At 35.3% G+C, this 12,035-nt stretch overlaps 1 protein-coding gene across 1 annotated transcript in view; it reads right to left on the bottom strand.

Moving 5' to 3' along the window:
• The window catches only part of LOC126192064 (collagen alpha chain CG42342-like), a 660,839-nt gene that overhangs the window by 351,171 nt on the left and 297,633 nt on the right, over positions 1-12,035 (bottom strand). The window contains exon 15 of the mRNA XM_049932580.1: positions 9,126-9,152. Within this exon, the coding sequence (XP_049788537.1) occupies positions 9,126-9,152 (27 nt within the window). The remainder of the gene's footprint in view (positions 1-9,125; positions 9,153-12,035) is intronic.

The following is a 12,035-nucleotide window of genomic DNA, read 5'->3' as shown; positions in this document are numbered from 1 at the left end:
ATGAGATACTTATGAATGTCATTTTATAATGAGCAACATGCTACATATATTTAAACAAATATATGTTTAACTCATTTGCAACTGACTTCATCTCTCTGCTGGCAAATGGGCGCTCTAGAGGGAGGCCAGTTAAGCAGACAATTTGTAGTGTTTTGAGAATTTCTGCGTAAATTCTAGAACCACTCGGCCTTCTACCATCTTGAACACACAATATTTTAAATATAAGTGAGAGAGAGCCTATTTATTGTGCATCACCTGTCTGTGTGTGCAGGTTTGAAGTTTATCGTGAGACGACTATAGACATGGCAGTCAAACAGCACCGACAAGTGTTTGCTGGTCGCGCCATGGAAGCCGTAATGAAAGAACAAGTAGTGTTTATGTATTGTGTGCTGTTTTATAACTTTGACTATTGTAGTGGACAAAAAAAGAACAATGGAGTTGGAAAAAAGACTTAATTAATGCTCTTTTTGGACTTGGAATGGATAAAACATGTATTCAGATTAAGAATGAAAATGGACTTTGTTATTAAGCCAACCTTTTCTTATGTTTAAATGAACTCTGTTTTTAACATTTGGACATGTGAAGAGACTTACTTGATAGTGTTTGTTTATGTGGAGGAGGAGTATTGTAAAAGTTTGATGTTCAAATATATGTTATGAAGTGAAGCAAAAGAAACTGTGTACGAGTGTTTATTTTTATAAGTAGAAAGAGTTGTGAGGTGACGGGCGAGTTGTGGCGCCCTGAAAATATTCTAAGTCTGGAGTTGGTGTGGCTGCACTGAGGCCTCTTGTCAGGTCGTGGCCCAGCAGAAACCACGTGGTGCCAAACGTTAGCTTAGCAAGAGGGGTCGCCCCAGAGTGTGGTCCAACCACATGGCTGGGAATTCCATGGTGGTGTTGTGATGATGAAGGAGACATGCCGGGAGTGCCAAAGATGGCAGACTTTGTGAAACATTAATGGCAGACATTTCACAGTTCGTATAGAAATTAATAACAGCCAGAGGAATAATGATAACTTAATAAGAAACATGCACATTTCCATTATTTGCACGATGATTCTGACGGTGTAATCAGATTTTCAATACCTTTATTAGTTTAAAGTTTAGTATCTGACTGTAAATTATACAAGTAACACCCAGCAACAAATTTCCAAAATCTAAACGACTCATCCGATTTCTTCGATTGACATGTCTTTAGAAAGCCATTAGTGTAAACCTAAATTAGTATGAATTACTGGCTTGTAACTTGAATAGTACATGAGTTATTGGAGGTCAAAGTGGCCGATTACTATCGATCGTGTCAGGCCATAAGTACTAAACAGTTACACGAAAAAATGATAGTAGCATGCTTATAAATATGTTTATTCTTCTATGTCTTTGTTTACATCTGAGATATACTATTCATGAAGAAATTGGTTAAATATTTTCTGTGTTCTAGAAGGCACAGAGACATTAGCCTACTGGCCTACCTTTTGTTCTATTCCTTTGATATATGTTTATTTAATTTGTTTATGTATCTAATAATGTGTGTTAGAGTATGTTAGAGTATTTCAAATGTATTTCAAAATCTGTGTGAGTTTGCATTGGCTTGGAGACATGACGGGAGCACTATCGCCAATCATAGCGCTCGTTACTAAGGGAGGCAACTACCAAACTGAATGGAGGGGAGTTCAGAAAAGGGCGGCGCGAGATGAGTACGGCATAGAGAACTTGGGGAGTTGGGGATAGTATGGGGTGAGGCACGCACAGTGGCGAGAGAGACTTGGAGTGTGGAGCGGTTTGCATGTGGTCGCGAGAGATAGAAATACTTCAGAGTGCAGACTTCTGAGCTTGTGAGATTTCCAAGGTTTCTACAGTGGAGATGTAGTATGTGTTTAGAAGTGAATATCTCAAGAGGTATGTTGTCATTCATAACTAATTACGTGCAGTAGGAATCTATTGTTTCCCTGTTATTCAACTTATATTTTATTTAATTGCTGGACCATTGACACCAATCAGTGTTTTACAGAAATATACCACATTCTCAAAAGTACTTCTACTATCATACTCTTCATTTAAAGTTGTTAAGATAGTACCTGCAGATTTAATTTAATTGCAAAATTTATACGTTACATTCGCAATTGCCGAGTGATAGGAACTTTCGACCATTCGATTCATGTGTCTATTCATATTGTATACTGTAAACTCAGCAGTATTTGGCTTGTAATGTGGCAACTATGTATACCAGCCCCTAGACAATGAAACCAGCCAAATCTTTTAATATTTCAACTCTGAGTTGGAGTGTATGTAGTTGAGGGCCACCAAACCATCACATCATCGTTTATTATTTGAAAGCCCACAGAGTCTTGAGAAATTCCTGTTCCTATCAGATATACTTTGGAGAAGAAGAGAAAAAAAGGTTGCAGCAACAAGCTAACCAGCAGGGAAAGTCGGCTGACCATCTCAAGTAAGTCGTATTGTTAAAGACACTCATACTTCGCCACTTTAAGTCGTCCAGAGCATTAGAAACTGTTTCAGCATGGGCCACAATGCACACTGTAGAAAATGTCAACAGAAAGCATGTGACCAAGGCAAATACAGAAATTTCTTTTAACATACTGTATGCTCACAAAATTAGTTCATTTTTTACAATAAATTAGACTTACAAGGAGAAAACTAAATTCATTCATCAAGAAAAGAAGATTAAAAACACCTCATAGAGATTTTCTATGGCCCAGACTCTTGCTTTGTCAACTATAAATTTCACTGGAAAATCTTTCATAAAATGCATCACTGGCCTATTACTTGCTGATTTAAACTCTTACAAAATAACAGAATACAAAAGAGTTGTTACCCTACACAGTTCAGCAAGTCAAGAAAATATTTTGTATGAACTCTTTCATGTTCAATCTGTGCACATCTGTTTACTTAATTTGCAATGATATGCTCCCTATGTCAGTAAATAAATAGGCTAAATTAGCATATTAATGACACAAACATCCTAATCAAAAGTTCAAATTCACAACATAGGACATAACTGCAGCAGTAACAATTGGGTACAGACAAACAGTTTTATTGTAGTATTTCAAAACTAAATCTCATTTAATCCAGTATGTGTCAATCACAGTACAAGGAACCTAATTGCCCTAACAGTTGTTTTGCACTCAGAAAACTTGTATTTCCTGCTGACGTATGGAGTAATTTTGTAATGAGTGGTAAAACAGCAAATTTAGTTTTTATACAACACAAATAAATGAACACAGCTGTGTCAGTTATTTTAAGAGAGGACCTTCCATACAGAGATGTAAAAATAACTTTCAGTGAAGTTAATAGCAACTAAATTAACATTAAGAGTGGAGTCATAAGTGTAAGAAAGTGTACACTGAAAGCCACTACAAAGGCAAGAACTCTTTGCTGACAAGAAATGGCTGTCAGTATGGAAGACATATGGACTCCAGTATCAGAGTTAGAGTTTGAGAGAACTCTGAACTTTGGAAGACTTGTGAAGAAACAACACAAATTTCTAAAATCACTGATGGAAATGACAGCCAATTGATTATTCAAGCCAGTATGTAGGATTTTTGAGGCTTTTTGAAAAAATACAATTCTATAACCCTGTAGATGGTAAAGACTTGAAAAATATTATTCGAGAGTGAAATAAAAAAAGGACGCAAGTCATGCTGAGTAGCAGAAATGAGGTTAGTGATAAAAACTTAATACCAAAATTAGGGCCAATAGACAAAGAGACACCACTTTGTAACCTTTGAAGTACAATAATGCACGCGATACAAAGCAAGGAGGATATAAGAAGCATGCTAGCATATACAAATAGGCCATTCTTCACTAAAAGAGATCTACTAGTGTCAAACATAGGATAAATCTGAGAAAGAAATATCTGAGACTGTACATCTGGAGTGCAGCCATGTATAGAAGAGAACGAAGGACTGTAAGAAAACTGGAAAAAAGTGAATCAAAGCACTTGAGACATGGTGTTGCAGAAGCATCCTAAAAATTAAGAACACTCATAAGATATGAAATGAGGAGGTTCTATGTTAAACCATTGAGGAAAGGAATATACAGAAGAAAATGCTCACTAGAAGAGGGAACTTGTGAAGAGTATGTATTACAACATCAAGGAATAGCTTCCATGGTTGTAGAGAGAGCTGCAGAGGGCAAGAAACTGTAGGTGAAGAGAGAGTTTGGAATATGTTCAATAAATAATCGAGGATATTGGGTGTAAGTGTCAATCTGATACAAAGAGGCTGGTGTACAAGAGGAAGTCATGCTGTGCTCAATCAAACTGATCACAATACTGAAAGGCCAGTTAAACACATGAAAATGTTCACAGTAGAGACTGAAGCAAGTGGCCATTAAGTGTGACTGGATAACTCATGAAAAGAATAAAGTAGCAAATCAAGAGAACTGTTACTTTACAATCAAGAAACAGCTTATGCATGATGATGAAATGAAACAACTGGTTCATCATTACAATACATGGAAAACATCTCCAACAGAACAAACAAATATGGTTCTATGTTACAATAAACTACCAAAAATGGTTAAAATATGTAGAAACATGTGTATGCTGTTTACAGGGGTTGGAAAAAAATATGGACACACTGAGAGAAATGCATGATAAACATAAATACAGGTGCTAGCAAGCACTGTTGTATTTTATCACGAATGGCACCTGAACAATGCCCTCACTACATTGCAAGTGTCAGACATAGCCAGATCAGTCTTCTTTGTAGTTGTGAGTGCATTTTGCTGGAGCTAAGTGAGATCAAACATGAGCAAATTCATGATGTTTGTATAGTGTATGCCTCAGTAACAAAGGTAACTGAAATGTTTGGTGTTTAAAGAGACACCATATCATAGATTTATATCAAATACATGGAAAGCGGGAAAATATCACCTGTTACATCAAAATGTAAATGAAAGTGTGTGCTGAGTGATCCTGACAAATTGTCCTTGAAGAGGATTGGTTTGAAAAATAAGAGGATGTTAGCTGCAAAATTTGTTATAAAACTGAATGTTGCACTCATGAACCCAGCACCAAACTAACCATGAAGGGAACTCCTCAAGCTGAGAATTGCAGGGTGAGCTGGAATTCCAAAACCACACATCAGTAACACAAAAGCTGGTAATAGGAAAATATGGTGCCAGAGCCATGAAACCTAGACTATGGGGCAATAGAAGAGAGTCATTTGATGAAATGAGTCTTGTTACACACTCTTTCTAACTTCTGGCTGAGTTTACATCTGGCTTACAATGCAGACTGCGTGTTGCCAAGAGTGAAACATGGCACGTGTTTGGTGACAATTTGGGAGCCATATCATGGTATTCTATGGACTCCATGGTTACTGTGCAAGGCCAGATGGCTGTCAGGGATTATGTTACCATTTTGGTTGATCAGGTGCAATGGAACAAAATTTGTTTCAAAATGGTGATGCTGTGTTCCAAGATGACAGGGCCTCTGTTTACAAAGCTCACATTTTCCAGCACTGGTTTTGTGAGCATGAGGATGAACTGTCAAACATGTCAAAGTCATCAAATCTCAATATTATTTAGTCCTTGTGGTCTACTATGAAGAGAAGAGGGCATGATTATTATGCACCTCATTATCATTACCTGAACTTCCCTCTATTCTGCAACAGGCATGGTATAAGATTCCTCTGGAAACCACACAGGACCTCTATTTATCCATTCCCAGATGACTGGAAGCTGTTTTGGGACCCATTGGTTTTATTCGTTTTTCCTATGATGTATTAGGCATGTGTTATTTTTTGATGTTTCCATATTCCCCCACCCCCTCCAAATACAATAAACACTATTTTCGTTGGTGTTTGTTTTTATTTACTCCCTTTCTTAATTAATTACAATTTACTTTTTGCTACTCACTCGCATGAGGATAATTTTTAAATGTACAAAAGAACAGAGTGCACTTATAAAAATTGCACAGTTCTCTAATTGATAAAAGGGCAGTTCATGTATTTTAATCTTCATGCTGGCAGTATTTCTCAATAGAGTAAAAGTACCTAAATTCCAAAAATCATATTACTGCTGTCAACACACTGTATTACTGTATACTTGTACAATTTATATATATATGATTATAATAGAGGGAAACATTCCACGTAGGAAAAATATATCTAAAAACAAAGATGATGTGACTTACCAAATGAAAGTCTGCTTGTGTCTGTATATGTGTGGATGGATATGTGTGTGTGTGCGCGATTGTATACCTGTCCTTTTTTCCCCCTAAGGTAAGTCTTTCCGCTCCCGGGATTGGAATGACTCCTTACCCTCTCCCTTAAAACCCACATTCTTTCGTCTTTCCCTCTCCTTCCCTCTTTCCTGATGAGGCAACAGTTTGTTGCAAAAGCTTGAATTTTGTGTGTATATTTGTGTTTGTTTGTGTGTCTATCGACCTGCCAGCGCTTTTGTTTGGTAAGTCTCATCATCTTTCTTTTTAGATATATATATATATATATATATATATATATATATATATATATATATATATATATATATATATATATATATAAAAAGAAAGCTTTCTTTTTAGATATATTTTTTCCACGTGGAATGTTTCCCTGTGTTATATATATATATATATATATATATATATATATATATATATATATATATATATATATTCCACTAATTATTCATAAATAGGCAAATGATGAACATAAATAGTGAAAAGTGACATTATTTAATGATATTACGTCAGAATTTCAGTAAATTATATAACTAGCAAACTGATCTATCACTCTGCATTTCTGTGCCCATAAGAATGACTAAATGTGCTCATCTCACTACAGTAAGTGTCTTTAATGTTAGTTACATAAATTAAGCAGATCTAAAAAGCATGAACAAGCTTATGTAATACAAATATGAGGGTCACTCTGAAGGTTTAAGAAATTAATTCAAATTCCTGCTTTTGCAAAGATATAATTTTACATATCCTGGAATAATTTGCTTCACAATGTATACTAGAATGTATACTATAGTGCAACTTGGCAACCTCACAGTGTGTCTTCCTGGGAGATTTATCAAGAACACCCAGTATCCAGACATATCTGATTACAGAGACACAAATTAATTTTTGTGGATGATTTCATTTCTTTGTGAGAACAGAAAAAAAGTGCATGGTTCTAGATATAATTGCCTAGTGGGTGTAGAAATGTCTAGAGCTAGGATTTTTCAAGACAAACAAGGGTGGAAAGAGGAGAGCAGCTGGCCTCCTAGTATATCGATATGCTGTCATGACAGTACAAGATCTTATGCAATTCAGCTTTTGCCATCTTCCGCTTCGTCATTTTGAAAAATCATGTAAATTCAAATCCCAATATACAAAGCTGCAGTTATTATCTTACTGTCAAGTCCTTTTATAATTATAGCTCAGTATTTTTTAGTTTAAGCTGCAACACAAAGTCACACATGAGGCCAGCAGGTATTATTTGAGAACTGAGTATGTCTTTTTTCACAGCTGTTTGGCTGCTAATAATAACAGTCCACTTGTTCCTCCAAGCACAAAATTTGTGTACAAAAATGAAGTTTTAAAAGTGGGCTGTTGTTATTAGTGGTCAAAAAGCAGAGAAAAAAAATGTGCTCAATATTGGTAAGTATCCACTAACTTGAAAGAAAACGGGCACTGTGCTTTGGCCCATCTTCCTTGCCCTCTTCATATTTGCTGGATAAATGTCATTATGGAAGTGTAAGTTGAAAGGCATTCATTTCATTTTTTGAGTCAAAATTAAACAGGAATGTTCCCACATCAGTTACATAATTTTGTCTCCTTGATTCAATTAAATTAAATATATACTGTTAGATATATGCCACTATTAGGCAGTAGAATTTTCACTGACTGTAAGCCTTCTTTATATGAGGACTCTTGTATTAAGTCAATAGAATAGGATGTCTATGCTGTCCCAAAAGCATGGTGAATGTGTTGGTAGGTGCAGAAGGGAAGTTCTACAAAAATTCTTGAAACAAATTTAATTTTGAAGGACAGTTAGGTAATTTCAGTACTACTGACAGCCCATATGCATGAAAGAGGAAGAGGTTCCAAATGTCATGCAAAGTTCCACAAGGTACTGACTGGCATTCATAACCAGTTTGACACTGTAATGCATCATCATTCAGAACTGCTCCTGGGCATGTGAACAATGGATATTTCTCCTTGGTCTTCCACAGCAGTACATAACTGAACATTTCCTAAACAATTTACATTTGGGATTGGTTTCAGTGTGCCTTTTTTGGAAGTGTAATGCCAAACAGATCCCACTTATGAAAAACGAAATACAGAGTGACCATCATAAATTAAAGAATCAACAAATAAAAAAAAACTCAACTGCAAAATTTTTCAAGTTATTCATCAGTATATTTTTGTTATTAATGTTGTCTACATAGCTATGAACTTCTACTCCTAAATGTTTTTGCTGAATATTTTATATGTACAGCAAAGCTGTCTCTATTACATCATCTGAACTCAATGTGGTCTTGAGGGCAAGGAGGTAAATTGTGTCAAACAGTGATGAATATAGCATGCAGATACGAGCATAATACTATTTAGAGGCTTTATGAAAATCAGTGTGGAAATAAATCATTTGTGGCAATTAGTCAAATTGACCTTAAGCAATGTTTCTACAGGTGACTCTCTTAATTGAATATCCTGTGTACAATACATGAATCTTCTGTACTCACCAATATTGAGATAAGCTTGCACATGTACATTTTAAAATCATGAAGAATTACAATATTACAATTAAATATTAATAAACATAGTTTACTGGTGTTATTTTACTTCTGCAGCAGTATATAAAATGCTTAGGAAGAAAAAAAGATATGGACACCACAGATGAAATAGAATACTAGAAAATTTCTCAAAATTAAATACTCTGTGTTGTTGTTGTTATGTAAGCAATTACCAATTATAAAATTCTCATATTAGCTGGAAAATATCACATAAACATTTAAGATGAGTTAAAGTACAAGTTATGTTTTGGACATATACAACACAATATAAATGCTTTCCCATTAGTTATTTTAAATTAAAATTCCAGTGTAAGTTAGTGAATTCATCAGCTAGTTTAACCTAATTGCATCTCTACATAAAAATGAATTAACTAGTTTCTCTTACCTGTCTCCGTCTGAGTTTTTTGTACTTCTGCGATTCAACAAGTGTGCCGAGAAAAGAGAAAAAGGACACGTTACAGTCTATAGTTTATGAGATGTAACACTGTAACACTTAAAAGTCTACAACTTATTTCTCAATTACATTTTTGAAAAGATACACAATTACAGGAGCACACAGTCTTCTTTCAGTAAGTGGATAAAGACTACATAAGTAAATACATAAATGTCCTGCTGACACTCCTGAACAGAAACAAATCATAGTTCATCCAGTAAAAACTGTTAATTTTACAACTGTACTTACAAAATCATCCACTCATCAGCACAATATGAAAACGACTGACTAATTACAAAGCAAAGGAATACCTAAAGTGATAAGTTCTCATTGTAATGATGTTATTAAGTTTGTCAGGCACCAATACTTCTATAGTGTCTCTTCCCCTCCTCACTTCCCATAATATCATCATTCCCATCCAGTTTAGTAACTCCACTGAATTTTTCCACAGTAACACCTATGTGATGTCAGGATACAACTACAAAAGATATCCAAATCTTGAGTACCAGTTTTAAAAAAGGAAAGAAAAAACACAAAAACAAATTGTCTCCCGATGTCATTATCCCCATCCTGAAACACACCCAGTTGAACTCTTCACCCACAGCTGATTTTGTCAATATTTGAGCCACTTGTATTTCTGTAGCTGATGTACTTTACTTCCAATTGTGCTTTACTATCAAACTGTCATACAAAATTATACTTAATACCAGTATGGTTCAGTCATTAATGTTCCCTTTTATTCCAACAGATATAAGCATAACAGATTGTCTTAAAAGACATTTGGAGTTTTCATATATTTTCTAAAATCTTTAGAACATTTCTTTGGCCACAAAATTCCTCTTGCCTAAAAAACATAAAACTGTTTCTGTTATATGAAGTGGCCACAAGTTTGTCTTTTTTTAGTCCAATACAGAGTGTTTCCGAAAAGAAACATGAATCATGTTGCATATACTCTGCTCTCTTCACTCCCCCACTTACGATCAACATAATACAGAACAGTATTTGTATCTGTCTTTCTGTAACACAAACATCAGCTTCCCTTTGATATTTCAAACATTCATTCAGACCTTTTCAACATATTTTTATAGGTCTATTTTCATGTCTGCTAAAGTTGTTGATTTATGCATGATCTCTGGGCTTGAGCTGTCAAAGAATTACGATGGGTGTTCAATAAGCAATGCAACACTCACTTTTTTTCCTCACCCACTTTTGGTTCAACAAATGTAGAGTTTGTTGTGGGACATCAAGGACTATTCTCACCTATATGTAGTCTTCAAAATTGTGTCTGTAACGGAGAACGGAGATGTGTTTCAAGCAGAGAGTTGTTATTGGTTTCTTTTTGTGGAAAACCAGAGCATCACAGATATTCATATACACATACAGAATGTCTATAGAGACCTTTCAGTGAACAATAGCACTGTTAGTCAATGGGTGAAGAGTCTGTCATCATCACAACCAGGTCACGCAAACCTATCCGATCTCCTGTGTGCTGGCCGGCAGCACATGGCTGTGGCTTCAGCAATGTTGGAAAGTGCAGACAATCTCATTTGAGGTGATTGATGGATCACATCAAACACCTCATTGCACAATTGGACATCTTTGTTGGCAGTGCTGATACAATCATCCACCATTGGGGTGCTCAAAGGAGTGCAACCATTAGGTTCTTCACAGTATAACCATCTGTGTGCACCTGCTTGCACATTACAAGGCTGATCATGACAATTTTTTGTAAAACACTATGTGGAGGTTATTGCTGAAGCAAAGCGTTGGCTCCTATGTCAGTCATTAGACTGGTACCATGCGAGCATACAGGACTTCCCAGTTAAGTTGGTGTAAGGCTATCACAGTGAATGGAGATTATATTAAAAACAGGGTTTTGTATTCAAAAGAGTGGAGAATAATATGGTGTATTAGAATGCTGAATTAAACCAAGCTGCTTTCAGAAAAAATGGTGTTGCGTTACTTATTGAATGTCCTTCCTAATTAACTCACTGTATTCATATTCAACCACGTCTCCACAATCTTCTTACCTGGTATTGACATCCATCTGCTTCTTGCAAGGTTTGCAGTCTTCTATAATGAATCTATTTATCAAGTTTTGGTCATAAATGCATTGGTTAAGAAATACTCTGCAAAGAACTTGGCTCACTGAGTTCTCTCATTCAAAACACTGTCATTAATTTATACATAATACCTGTGAGTTTGTTTCACAATTCCTGACAATCAAAATGTAATTAACATATAGTGGAACATAAACAATTAAGTCATCAAAACTTCCAACACATATATTTATCAATTTTAGAGTGTTGCAACCCTATTTCCTTCACAAAATTGTCAAGTGCCAAGCTCTCAGAATGTGGTTCACTCTATGTAAGGAGTTGTGAAGTTCAAATACAGGTCCTTCCATATTCTGTACACCTCAAAGTACTTCGATATAAATATCATCAACAAGTCTTTCATGTAGAAATGTATTGTGTACATCTATTTGTCCTATGACAAAAGTTGTATTCATTCACCAAACTAAAAATAGCAGTCAAAGTAGTGAGTCAAAGAGCATGTTTCCTTATGGTTATATACTATTACCTACGTTCAACCTCAGTTTCTAAATCTGTCTTGTCCTGTCCAATATTTCAGGATAATTTTCTGTTACTTTGAACACTCAACAGCTCTTATTTACTGGAAGTGATGTTGATGTTCGAGGTACAGTTCTTCTTTTATTGCCTTCGTCCATTCTCATGATAATGTTTATTCTTTAAATCTTCAAAATCCTGAGATAAATTTTCCACATATATTTCTGCATTCAAAGTGAAAACTGGTTGGTCATCATATATCAAGATTTCCTTGTCAGAATGTTATTTCATT

Source organism: Schistocerca nitens, chromosome 1 (assembly GCF_023898315.1).
Source record: "Schistocerca nitens isolate TAMUIC-IGC-003100 chromosome 1, iqSchNite1.1, whole genome shotgun sequence".
Classification (NCBI taxonomy): Eukaryota; Metazoa; Arthropoda; class Insecta; order Orthoptera; family Acrididae; genus Schistocerca; species Schistocerca nitens.
Note: the sequence above shows the minus strand (reverse complement) of the source record. Positions and strands in the feature narration are given on the sequence as shown.